General features: G+C 40.1%; 1 protein-coding gene across 1 annotated transcript; it reads left to right on the top strand.

Annotated features, from left to right (window-relative positions):
- Nucleotides 1-11,064: 11,064 nt before the first annotated feature.
- On the top strand, nucleotides 11,065-12,025 carry LOC144285343 (uncharacterized). Its single transcript, XM_077850456.1, has one exon. It carries the CDS (start codon nucleotides 11,103-11,105, stop codon nucleotides 11,718-11,720), a length of 618 nt encoding a protein of 205 aa, XP_077706582.1. The 5' UTR covers nucleotides 11,065-11,102; the 3' UTR covers nucleotides 11,721-12,025.
- The last annotated feature ends 2,207 nt before the right edge of the window (nucleotides 12,026-14,232 follow it).

The raw sequence follows: 14,232 nt of genomic DNA, 5'->3' as shown, positions 1-14,232 counted from the left end.
GAGTAACAAAAACTGGAAGCTCTGGTTTCCTTCAAGTGGGGAATCTAATGACTATGAAGAAAGTTGGGAGGAATACATGTAAAAAAAATGTATCCAAAATGTTTAAATTAAACTTTAAAATATAAAAACGTTCACCAGAGACTTTTATTTTGTTTTCACCCTCGACTTCTTCCATATCCAAGGCAATGCTAGGCAACATTTAACTTTTCCTACACTCTTTCCAAAGGAGAAATGTGGGGTTTTTTTCATGTCTTAGTAATGCTGGTCTTGTCAAAGCTCATATGGATAGAGGGGTGGATGCAGAGCTGCAACCCACAGCCCAGCTCAGTGGGTATGACTAGAGGACTGATTCAAACAGTGGGAAGACCTGGGGATAGGGAAGTTTTCCAGCCCCTTGGTGAAAATGGTAAGTACCACAGTGGCATCAAATCATAGTTCAGCTACCTTGTTTGAGGCAGCTTTCCTGGGTATGCACTTTTCTACTGTCTAAAAGAATAATTAAATAATAAGCAAGCATGTTTGGGGCATAAAGGTAAATTCTAAGAGAATTGTTTAAGTATTATATGTTCACCTTTATTACAATATAAATAACATCACTTGGAAGGAACTACAGATTTTAGTTTGATTATTTAAGAAAAATATACAATGGTCATAGCTAACTCCAAAAACAAATAGAAAAATATTATATGAATAGTGAACATCAGGGAGCTCTTAGGACCATGAAAAGAAATTTGGAATTCCCCAAAATACATGTCCCTAGATATTTGCTGACAATGGGGTTTCGAATGATTCTATCTATGTTTCATGCTTATTTATATGTTATAATGCAGAGTGCATTAATAACCTAGAGCAACATGAGGGTAAGACAATTTCTTTCCCATCTGACTTTTCAGAGAGACAGTCAGTATGTACAATGTAGACTCCAGTGCTGGGTTGGCTGAAAACAAATCACTGCTTCCTATTTATTGGTTTTAATTCTCCCTGTGTCTTAGTCTCCTCATCTATAAGGGGGAGATTATAATGAAACTTATTGCACTGGGTTGTTGGGACTGGCAAATGTGCTTATCTATGTAAAGCACTGGAAAAACTGCATGACATGCTTGTTGTTATTGGAGTATCCAGCAAAGTGCTCAGCAGGCAATACTCAGAGCTTGGAGGAGGAAGGAAGGAAGCACAGGAATTTCATAATCTATGGTGTTTTCATTTTGTGTAGGGTGCTGAAAAGAACAGGTATATTTAGTGCATAATTATGCCAAATATCTCTTCTTTATTTCTAAATGGCTTCAGTTCTTCTTTTATCTAGCACATAAATCCTTTCTGATTTACTTATCTCTTAAAACTTTATATTACTGGCTTTTAGGAGGAAAGGGCATAAATTATATACAAGGAGAATTATAAAATACATAAATATGGAAGGAGTATGTTTTATAGATTTTATGAAAAATCTCCCTTATACCTCTATTTTCAATTTGGTTCAAGCATTTGTGGATTCTTTCTTTGAAGTAACTCTGTTATACTCATTACCATCACGTGATGCTATGAAGACATCTATCACCTTGCTCCACTTCAACATTGAAACAGTGTCTCTCTCGAGAAAGCCAAGTGTATTTTGGCATTTCTAAAGGCAAATCAAAAGTTAAAATAAATTATATATGGCATATATATTACATTCCTGCCTAATAGCTTTTAATAGATCCCACCATTTCTTCTGAAGTTTAAGGATATACACAACCTCTCTCTCATTCTAGCAATTTCAATTTATCTCTCATTTCTTTTTTTTTTTTAAGATTTTACTTATTTATTCGTGAGAGACACAGAGAGAGAGAGACATGGGCAGAGGGAGAAGCAGGCTCCCTGCTGGTAGCCTGATGTAGAACTCGATCCCAGGACCCCAGGATCACAACCTGAGCCAAAGGCAGACAGACATTCAACTGCTGAGCCACCCAGGCATCCCTATCTTTCACTACTTCTTAAAGTAAACCTTCCAGACATTTCCCATTCATCATCACAAGCCATAGTTATGCCCAATCTCAACTGTTGTCCTTTCTCTTGAACAACAAAAGGTCAATGTGTCTTCTTTGATGGCTGAGGCAACATCTGCACTCATTAAACATAGATCTCCTTTATCAAAAATCATTCAATTGCAGGTCCTAGGGATGCAAAGATGAGTAAAGCATAGTCCTTGCCCTAATGGGGTTTATATTCTAGAGGGAACCAGATTCATAAATGCATTTCTGGTAGAAAATGATATGATGGAACCAATGCATGTACAAAGCATAAATGGAAGTGTAATGGAGAAAAGACTTTACTTGGTGTTGTGCCAAGGAAGATATAGGAGGAAGGTAGCATTTGAACTCAATGTGAAAAGATATCTTGTCCAAATATCTATGGATAAGATAACTCAATGGGAAAAAAAGGAGAACCTTGAGCTCATCAGAGACTTTGCAGGAAGAGAGACTATCATGAATGTAACTTGTTTTTGCCTTGAATATTCTTTTTCTCTGAACACCTGTGGCTCTGAAGAATACCCCTTACTTAGGATCATAACCAGATGTGGCCTTGATTATAAAACTCTTTGTGGATATAATTACTATGTAAGTACATATAAGGTCATAAATATCATTTATATTCCCCATAATGCTTCCACGAAAATCTTTTTTTTTTGCTTCCAAGAAAATCTTAAACATAAATCATAACCACAAAAAAAAACTGGCAAATATTTCAGCTTAGAATATTTGAAAAAAAATTTAATAAAATGGCCATAAAGTATAACCACGGTATATTATGATATTTCAAAAGACAGATCAAAAACTATCAGCCCGTTTAGCCCAACCCAGAGGACATTTCTAAAGATCAATAGCGATCAGTCCCAGATGACTCTTTGCTATTTAAAAACTCTGAGTTGCTACTAACTGTTTCAAAGTACAACAGAGTGATGAGAAATAGCACAGCTTGGAATGCTGTAGGAATTTCATTAACCCAATGACCATCACAATACACACAATGAATCATAAGTCTCCTCACTTCTTAAACTCAAAAAGAAGGAGCTTACTTTCTTTTTTTCCTACCAGCATTCCATCTATTGAAACATGAATTTTCCATGAGAGATCCTACTCCGTCAGAAGCTCTTCCAGAATCATGTCAGGGTGAGAAACAGAAGAGACAGGGATTCGCTTGTGTCACATGATACGCTGAGATTTAAAGTCTTGTGACACTGCAAACAAAGGAAGAAATAAGAAGTGATTCACATGAGAACCCTGGGGAACTTGAGAAAGAGGAAATAACTATTTTCTATACATTGGGAGTTTTTATTAGAAAAACATAATGATTTACTAATTGCATTTGTAGTCATATAAACAAAAAGAAGGAAACAGAAATCCTTCAGCAGGGTATAAAGGGGCCATTGTGGCAAGGAGACTTCCAAACTCAAGACCCTCACTCTCTTGGAAACCCATCCACGACTTCCACTCTCTGACACCATGGTTAGTTCTTGTGGCTCTGTCTGCTCTGACCAGGGCTGCGGCCATGGCCTCTGCCAGGAGACCTGCTGCTGCCCCTCCTGCTCTGGCTCCAGCTGTTGCCGCCCCAGCTGCTGCCAGACCACCTGCTGCCGTCCCAGCTGCTGCATCTCCAGTTGCTGCCACCCCTCCTGCTCTAGTTCCAGCTGCTGTGGCTCTAGCTGCTGCAGGCCCAGCTGCTGTGTGTCCAGCTGCTGCCGCCCCACTTGCTGCCAGACCACCTGCTGCAGGACCACTTGCTGCCGCCCCAGCTTCTGTGTGTCCAGCTGCTGCCGCCCCTCCTGCTCTAGTTCCAGCTGCTATGGCTCCAGCTGCTGCAGGCCCAGCTGCTGCATCTCTAGCTGCTGCCGCCCTTCCTGCTGTGGCTCCAGCTCCTGTGGCTCTAGCTGCTGCCGCCCCTCCTGCTGCTGCCCCTCCTGCTGTCTGCGCCCAATCTGTGGCCAGGTCTCCTGCCACACCACTTGCTATCGCCCCACCTGTGTTATCTCCACCTGCCCCCGTCCCATGTGCTGTGCTTCTTCCTGCTGCTGAGACCTTTCCCTGAACCCACCCTCTCCCCTTCATTGGGTTCATCATAGCAGCAGACTCTATATACCATGTGGATGCCTTAGGGGTAGCCATTCCCAACAACTGTATGCCCACACCCCAGCCTCAGGCCAAACTCTCACCTTTGTTGACCATTTCCTCAGGTGGACTCAGAGTATGAAATTAGATGATATTCATAGAAGAAATTACTAGAATTGCCCAAATTCTACATCTGACCTTTTGATTTCTGGGTGCCAAGTCACTCTGTCCCAAACACAGAAATTCCTGCAGGGCCCACAGGGACACTGCTGTTACAGCCTCAGATCCAAAAGTCTGTATTTCCTGTTACAGGAATGTTTCTGAATCTTGTTGCTGCTTCTGAATAAAGTTCCACGTTCCTGGCCTAGAAATACCATGCTCTTGTGTCTGCTGCTTTGCAGTGATTGTCCTCATTTCCTGAGAAAGTATAGCCAAAATGCCACTGAATCAGGCTTTCAAGTCCCTGCTCTCACATTCAGAAAAATCCCAATATGGAGTATGACATTAAAAGCAAACCAGCCGGGATCCCTGGGTGACGCAGCAGTTTGGCGCCTGCCTTTGGCCCAGGGCGCGATCCTGGAGACCCGGGATCGAATCCCACATCGGGCTCCCGGTGCATGGAGCCTGCTTCTCCCTCTGCCTGTGTCTCTGCCTCTCTCTCTCTCTCTGTGACTATCATAAATAAAAATTAAAAAATAAATAAATAAAAAATAAAAAAAAGAAAAACAAACCAGCCAACCCAGAAATAACAATATTTAGGATGTCCAAAAGACTGAAGAATCATAAAGATTTTTATGTAAAAAATTTAGGGCCATGGAGAAGGGTTATATGCCACAGCAAGCCTTTCTTCAATATTTCTGAGAACCTACTTTGCCCTACAATTCCACTCCTCTGAGATGTCTCCTCCCTCTGTTCCTTTCTTCTCTCTTCCTCCCTTCCTTGCCCCATCTCCAGTGTTCTTCCCTTGTCTGGTTTTCATAAAAAACCAGGGGGTCCTCCTTATGGTCTATCCATCTGCCATGTAATCCAAGTTATTGCCTTCTCAGCTTCTCTAACTTCATCTTCATCCATTAATAACAAAACAATGATCTTTTGGGAAAATCAATCTCCCTGAGTAACTGGGGGATAACTCCTAACTCTGGGAAACGAACTAGGGGTGGTGGAAGGGGAGGAGGGCGGGGGGTGGGGGTGAATGGGTGACGGGCACTGAGGGGGGCACTTGACGGGATGAGCACTGGGTGTTATTCTGTATGTTGGCAAATTGAACACCAATAAAAAATAAATTTATTATTAAAAAAAAGAAAATGGAAAGTACTCAAATTTTAATATTTCTCTATCTTAATGATTTTTTCTGGGATGTATACTTACAGCCATGTTTAGGAGCACTTTGTCAACAAATTCTATGAGGAGTGTGGGACTGACAAGAAACCAATTAATGCACTAGTTTGGTTCTTAGTAAGCCCAGAATACTCCCAAGTCCCTATGGATTCTCTCCCAGTAAAAAAGTACAAATAAATTTCTGATGAATTCATGCTAGTGAAAGTAGGAGAAACATTTAGCAAGCTTTTTACTAAATGCATATTCTGAGAGTTGCAGAACTAATAGGTAATACAGTGGTACTGACTCATGATTGTATTTAACTCCATCAATTAATTTAACTTGCCTAGGGACATTATTTCTCAACCCCAGTTAAAGCACACAACTCCTAATAGATCTAAGATGGTAGATAAAAATTAGTTGCACCCTCAGTTGGCTTGAGTATAAAAACTTTTGGGTTTTTTTTTTTTTTTTTGAGGGGGAGAAGCTCTATCAGTACCTTTTCTTTCATAATAAAAATTTAAAGAAAAAGAATATAAGTGGAAGAATTGGAAAGAAAGCAATAACAACAACAAAACAATCCTGTCATTATTTGCAAATGATTGTCTTTAAGGAAAATCTAGGAGAATTTCATACACATGGAATTGGTATGCATATTATCTACACTTGTTGTGTAACAAGTTATCCCAAAATTTGGCAGCTTAAAACAACAACCATTTATTATCTCACACACCTTCTGAGGGTTAGCAATCCAAAAGTGGCAAGTCAGGGTCTCTCCTGAGATTGCCTGTAAGTCTGTTGACAAGGCTACATTCATGTGAGGGTATAAAAAGCCACTTCCAAGTTCACTCACGTGGCTGCTGGCAGGAAGCTTCAGTTTCTTACCATATGGGCTATTCATGCAACACGCCATCTGGCTCCCTTCAGACCAAGTAATATAAGAAGGTGAGAGAAGTAGAAAGAAAACACATGATGAAAGCCACATCTTATAATAACCTAATCTTGAAAGTGACATATTCTCAGTACTACTGTATTTTATTATTTTCCAAATGAATCACCATGTATGGCTCATACTCAAGGGACAGGAATTACATAAGGACATGAGTGCCAGGAGGCAGAGATCACCAGCAGTCATCATAGAGGCTGCCAAATCCAGTATGTATTCTTTTTTTTTTTTAAGATTTTATTTATTTGTTCATGAGAGACAGAGAGAGAGAGAGAGAGAGAAAGAGAGAGAGAGAGAAAGAGGGATAAGCAGGCTCCATGCAGGGAGCCTGATGTGGGATTTGATCCTGGGACTCCAGGATCACGCCCTGAGCTGAAGGCAGATGCTAAACCACTGAGCCACCCAGGGATCCCCAACTACAGTATGTAAAACAGGTGCTTACAAATCCAAAATGGGTTTCAATGCTGTAGAGCTGTAGGTGTTTTCCTGAGTCATAGGAAGTTAAGTATCTACATAGAAGACATCTATGACCTGAGCTATGGGAAATTTCAAGGAAGAGCAAGAGCAAGCGCAGGCACTAGCACAGGCACTAGCAAGGAATAGTCAGAGAAGAGGCAAGGAACAGAGTGCAGTGTCCAAAAGAGAGTGGCAACTTGAAACAAAGTTGAAAAAAATCAAAGGGCAGAATTCCACATCCAGCTATGACAAAGTAGCTGGTATCAGACCAACCTCTCAAGGGGGATAACGGTAAGGACTTGATAAAATTAAGAGAACAATTGATTTTAAGCACTGGGAATTGATCTATGAATCAGGATTGAGTGTCCCATAGTCTAAGAAGAAAATTAAAACATTTAAGGTGGAAGATAAAATCACCTCGAGCTTCCCTAGTTTTTTTAATATATAATGTATGATATTCAATTTACAAAATTACAGGATACACCAGAAGAAAAAGAAGGACCAAATCACTAAAAACAAGGAAAAGACTGTAGAAATTGATTCAAAGATGTTCCATATAAAAGTATTGAAACTAACTTTATTTTTTTAAAGATTTTATTTATTTATTCATGAGAGATACAAAGAGAGAGAGGCAGAGACACAGGCAGAGAGAGAGGCAGGCTCCATGCAGGGAGCCCGATGTGGGACTCCATCCCGGGACTCCAGGACCACGCCCTGGGCCGAAGGCAGGCACTAAACCGCTGAGCCATCCAGGGATCCCCCAAACTTTAAAATAACTACTATTAATTATGTTTAAAGTAATCGATGAAAAATGGCAAATTTCATCAGAGAACCAGAATATGTAAAAACAAAAATGAAAACAGAAGTCTAGTGAAGATCCTAGAACTGAAAAACTCAAAACCTGAAATTCAGAACTCAATAAATGGGTTTAGCGGATTGGACAGAAGATAGAAAGAGCACATTGGAAGTAGAAAATAGCCACAAAGTTAAAAAAAAAATATATATATATAGACAAGAGCGTGACACACACATGGAACAAACTGAAAGATCAAATGTTGGGGCGCCTGGGTGGCTCAGTCAGATGAGCCTCTGCCTTCAGCTCAGGTAATGATCCCAGGGTCCTGGGATCAAGCCCCACATCCAGGGAGCCTGCTTCACCCTCTGCCTGACACTCTCCCTGCTTGTGCTCACACACTGTCTCTCTCTGTCAAATAAATAAATCTTAAAAAAAAAAGATGAAATGTACATAAAATTTGAGTCCCAGGAAAAGAGAACATGGCAGGAGCTATAAACAAAGAGATACCTGGGATGCCTGGGTGGCTCAGGGGTTGAGCATCTGCCTTTGGCTCAGGGCATGATCCTGGGGTTCCAGGATTGAGTCCTGCATTGGGCTCCCTGTGAGGAGCCTGTTTCTCCTTCTGCCTATGTCTTTGCCTCTCTCTCTGCCTCTCATGAATAAATAAATAAAATCTTAAAAAAAAAAAAAAGAGAGAGAGATACTTGATGGGCAATTTAAACAAAAGTGATGGAAATTTCAAGCCACAGATTCAAGAGCCTCTTTGAACTCCAACTTGTTTATAATCTTCAGAATTTTCTATTACCTCAGTTCTTGAGGTTACATTTTCTTTTCTTGTATCTACTCTGCCACTCATGGTAGATTATTCTCTCATTTATTTTATAGCATTTTCCCCTGTGGACATCCCCCGTAGCCTATGTGTGGTTTATTTTCCTTGTTGCTAGTGCTTCTTTGAGTTTTTCTTTTATAGGAGTTATTTCTGTATACTCTGATTTTTGCTTTTGTCTCTGATGATTCCAAGGACATTCGCTATTTTCTAATGCTTTCACACCTTGAAATTCCTTCAGTATGCATATAGCATAAATTTTAGAAGGAAATTTTAGAAAGCTTACCAGTGTTGCTGTGGCTTATTTGCTCCCAGGAGCCTTGATTATCATGTACAATCCCTTAGGGGCAGACTGAGGTTTGCCTTATTGGCACCTTATTGGGTGCCAATTTAGACATGCAAACTCTTTTAAAAACTTCTCCCTTCTTGGATCCTGCATTGTGACAGCTTGAGGTTCCATTTCTTGCACCTGTCTGGGTTTTAACTACCAGTGTCCAATTCCGAGAGCCTATAACTAGACACCAACAAACTCCAAAGGCCCTAGAACATCAGCTACTGTTAACAATTTGAGTTCTCTCTTCATTTCTAGAAAATGAGAGTTTTTCTTTTCTTTTTTCAAGCTCAGCCAGGTCGTTAAAATATTTTTCAATTATTTCTATTTGTTTGTACCACTCTATCAGCCATGTCGCCAAAAGTTACATATTTTCAGGTCCCCGAGAAAATGAAAGATTTACTACAATAGTTAGAAATATGCATGAATGACTCCCTTTTAATATACTATCACTGCTGATAGATTCTTTCAATCCTAATCCTTTCTGGTATTTTTTAACTTTTATTTTTGAAAAAAATGTCAAACTTACAGAATAGTAATATGAAGAACTCACTTATACCATATAGCCTTCATCTAGATTCAATATTTTGCCACATTTTGTTTCTCTCCAATAGACAGGTATAGGTAGGTAGGTCAGTAGATATGACAAAATACAGATAGAGACACAAAAATTTAAATATAGATACATAAACTTAGACTAAGGACATTTTCCTGCATAACTAGAGTAAGTACACATACCAATTAAATTAAATGTTGATGCATTACTATCCTCTAACATACAATTAATATCTGCATGTTTCCATTCATATCAAGACAGTCTGATAGAGAAATTTTTATCCATATTCATGAATTGTATTTAGATATTATGTCTCTTTAGTCTCCTTAAATCTGAAACACTTCCTTGGTTTGTCTTTATATTTGTTGATTTTGACATTTTTAAAGAGAAGTCATAACGTAGTATATTCCTTAGTATTTGTTTGTCTAAATTCCCTCATAATTTGATTTGGGTGATGCATGTTGACAGGAATACTACATAAGTGATGTGTCCTTTCAGTGTGTCACTTAGGGAGATACATGTCCATTGGTCCCATTATTAATGATGCTAACTTTGATCTCATGGTTAAGGTTTTGTTCTCAAGTTTCTTCAGAGTAAAGTTAGCATTTTTCCCTTTGAAATAAATAACTGATTAGAAAATATTTTAAAAGTGTGCAAATATCCTGCCCCCCAACAAACTTTCACCTATTAGTTGTAGCATCCATTGATGATATTTACTTGAATGTAAGTTTTTTTTTTTAAATGTTTATTTATTTATTTATGATAGTCACAGAGAGAGAAACAGAGAGAGGCAGAGACACAGGCAGAGGGAGAAGCAGGCTCCATGCACCGGAAGCCCGATGTGGGATTCGATCCCGGGTCTCCAGGATCGCACCCTGGGCCAAAGGCAGGCGCCAAACCCCTGCGCCACCCAGGGATCCCTTGAATGTAAGTTTTATTATGAGGTTTGTAAATGGTGATTTTGAAACTCAGTTTTCCTTCTACATTAATTGGTTGACATTCTACTACCATAGATAACTTTCTCATCTTTCTTTTTCATTTCTTTAATTAGTCTCAATATGGACTCATGGATTCTTTTTTTTAATGGGTTAAAATCCATCACTACCATTATTTGTTTTGCTATTCAAGTTGTCCCATGTGGGGCCAGTGAGAATCCCTTCAAAGAGGCACCAGATCCCTTTCAATATTTACAAACAATGAGTCATTGGTAACGGTTCCAAACTGAACACAGGAAGTGATACTTAGCACATACTTTGAGACAGCCAGATTGTATTCCCTAATGAGTATTTGTGACTCACACATAGGGTCTGTCTTCCTCATAGCCCACAGGTAACTCATAAAAATGAACTTTTCTCTATTCCCTACTATAATTATACCTCTCTTTTGACATCAAAAGAGACTTTGATATCATGTGAATAATGTGTCCAAACAACATCATGGTAGGATATACAGATCATAGGAAAACATCAATGATTGAACCCATGTGATGGGTCCTTTTGATAAAGAAAATAGAAAAGACAATTCTGAGAAAGGCCAAATTGGAAATCTTAACACACCAGAAAAAGGAAATCTCATTTTTCTTTATTTAAAAATAATTAACTAGAAAAACACAGTGATCTAATTTAATGACTAATATTTCTTTAGGAAAAGGAAAAAACAACAAGTAGGAAATGGCCCAGAATAAGGACATAATAGCCTCAACAGAGTATAAAAGAGGACAAGCCATAGAGGGATTTTCAAATTCACTAAGCTCACTCTCTTACTAGTATAAGAACCTCCACCCTCTGACACCATGGTCAACTCCTGTTGTGGCTCCGTCTGCTCTGACCAGGGCTGTGGCGAGGAGACCTGCTGCCCCCCCTCCTGCTGCCAGACCACCTGCTTCAGGACCACCTGCTGCCGCCCCAGCTGCTGTGTGTCCAGCTGCTGCCGCCCCTCCTGCTCTAGTTCCAGCTGCTGTGGTTCCAGCTGCTGCAGGCCCAGCTGCTGCATCTCTAGCTGCTGCCGCCCCACCTGCTGCCAGACCACCTGCTGCAGGACCACCTGCTGCCGCCCCAGCTGCTGTGTGTCCAGCTGCTGCCGCCCCTCCTGCTCCAGTTCCAGCTGCTGTGGCTCCAGCTGCTGCAGGCCCAGCTGCTGCATCTCTAGCTGCTGCCGCCCCTCCTGCTCCAGTTCCAGCTGCTGTGGCTCCAGCTGCTGCAGGCCCAGCTGCTGCATCTCTAGCTGCTGCCGCCCCTCCTGCTGTGGCTCCAGCTCCTGTGGCTCTAGCTGCTGCCGCCCCTCCTGCTGCCCCTCCTGCTGCCTGCGCCCAGTCTGTGGCCGGGTCTCCTGCCACACTACCTGCTATCGCCCCACCTGTGTCATCTCCACCTGCCCCCGTCCCATGTGCTGTGCCTCCTCTTGCTGCTGAGCCCCCTGCCCTGTGACCACCACCTCTGTTTACCTCTGCCCCACAGATGTAGACCATTCTTTTGTGCTATTAGGACACATGGAGCAGAAAAGATGTTCCTCAACTGAATTGAGCCCTGATTCCATTGAGGAACCAGTCATGCTGTCAAACAAGATGGATATGGTCCAGAGCACTTATCCAGAAACAGATTTTACCCTTCAACCTGACAATTGGTGAACTCATTCTCCCAACTTCCCTTTCCTAGGCCTTTTCTGTAACCTGATATATTTTTGTACCAAAATAAAGTTACACTTCCTTGCATTAACCATTCAGTGTGATTGTTGCTCCCTTAAGATTTTGTCTTCAGCTTGTAGGCAAGTATATTTAACTTACACCTGCAGGATATACACATGTCACTTCTCAATAAAAGTCAGGTTCTATTATTCACTGCCTGATTCTTTCCTACATGCCTTCTTATTTCATGGGCTAATCACCTAACACTATGAACCCGTTCTTGGAAAAGAAACAAAAAAGTGAAAACTAGAAGTTTGGAAGACTGTAGGTATATAAAGAACACAATATATGTTTCATGCATCACACCAGCCACTGTATCTATGCAATGTATTGTTCAGCACAGTCTGCAAGTTTGTATTCAGACTTGTACTCAATGACACTGGTGTCATCCTTGTAGCAAATCAAATGTGCACTAATTCTGACTCTATTTGCAATAGGACCTCAGTCATGTCTCATTTTTTTTCTTTTGATAGAGAAGTTTCAGATCTTCATGCATTCAAGGGACAGGCAAGTAGCCTGGATAAGTAAAGCATGCCCTTGATAAGATGATGCATTTGGTGGAAACTGGTGCAAACTGCAGACTGCATGACCAGATAAGAGAGTATTCCTAAGTTTCTATCAATTGCTTCCATGGGGAAATGGGGAGCCAGTGTTTTCACTGTAAAGTGGGTCTTCTTTCATTGACTCTCCCAAATGCCAATTTCTTCAAACATTCATCCAAATAGTATTTACTGAACATTTACTAAATGGGAGGCACTGTTAAAGGTACTGAAGAAATGGCAGAGACCAATACAGAGAAAGTTCTCTACAGTAATGGAGCAGATATTCTAGTAGAGTTGAAGTATTTACTTTTAAGTATTTTTCTATACATTTGTCCACTCAGGTTTCTACACAGTGTTTTTTTCTCCGTGCTTTAACTTGTGTAAGACTGAGCTTTGAAGCCCCTCTTTAGATTAAAGTATCTATGATATAAATAGGGACATGGTTCCCAGAAGTTCAGTTTTACTAATGATGTACCCCACCCTTCAACCCTAGAGCCACACTAAAGTTGCTGAGTTAGGAAAGGGAGGTAGAGGGACATGTTCACTGATGAGGAACAGAATGGAGCTAAGTTGTCAGTTACTCACTTGGGGTAGAAACTAACAGAATCCTGGGCTCCTACACTACAACTCCTAAAACTAGTAAGCGAACTTGACAAGGACTTGAGATTTATATCAGTATAAATTAATTTTATTTATTAATTGTATTTTCTATACTATCAAAAATTATGTAATTCAGTCAGAGAAGGACAAACATTATATGTTCTCATTCATGTGGGGAATATAAATAATAGTGAAAGGGAATATAAGGGAAGGGAGAAGAAATGTGTGGGAAATATCAGAAAGGGAGACATAATGTAAAGACTGCTAACTCTGGGAAACGAACTAGGGGTGGTAGAAGGGGAGGAGGGCGGGGGGTGGGAGTGATTGGGTGACGGGCACTGAGGGTTATTCTGTATGTTGGTAAATTGAACACCAATAAAAAAAAAGATATTAAAAAAATAAATAAAAGCAGTGCAGTTTTCAAAAGCACCAAAAACAGAAGATGCTGAAGAAAAAAGTAACAAAAACGTGAAAGAGTTCTGCCCCTACAGCTGCAAAACTTTACAGAGAAATTAGAGAAGGTCTAGATAAATGGAGATATATGCTATGTCTCTGGATTGGAAGGAGGTTTAATGTGGTTAAAATGTCAGTTCTCCTGCAGTCTATCTAAAAATTCAATGCACCCCAATCAAAAATCTTAGAATACTTTTTTAGTAGATGCTTAGCAGCAAAGAACCCAGAATTGCTAGAACAATCTTAAAAAAAGAAACAAAGAAAGATATAAAAGGGTTCTGCAGGAAAAAGTGACATAGAAAATAGGTAGAGAGTATATGTAATAGATATCTCAAAGGGAAAAACTAATCAATGAAACATACTAAGAACCATAATTCAAATAAAGGGACAGTTATAAACACCTGGAAAAATCAGCCCATGGTGGTCCATCAAAAGATGAATGCATAAAGAAGTTGTGGTTTATGTATACAGTGGAATATTACTCAGCCATTAGAAACGACAAATACCCACCATTTACTTCGGTGTGGGTGGAACTGGAGGGTATTATGCTGAGTGAAATAAGTCAATTGGAGAAGGACAAACATTATATGGTCTCATTCATTTGGGGAATATAAAAAATAGTGAAAGGGAATAAAGGGGAAAGG

The sequence above is a fragment of the Canis aureus genome, chromosome 16, assembly GCF_053574225.1.
Source record: "Canis aureus isolate CA01 chromosome 16, VMU_Caureus_v.1.0, whole genome shotgun sequence".
Lineage (NCBI taxonomy): Eukaryota > Metazoa > Chordata > Mammalia > Carnivora > Canidae > Canis > Canis aureus.
The sequence above is the reverse complement of the archived record's forward strand: the minus strand, read 5'-3'. Positions and strand labels throughout refer to the sequence as shown.

Excerpts from the sequence above, each read along its gene's own strand:
- LOC144285343 (XM_077850456.1), top strand. The coding sequence starts at position 11,103 with ATGGTCAACTCCTGTTGTGGCTCCGTCTGCTCTGACCAGGGCTGTGGC.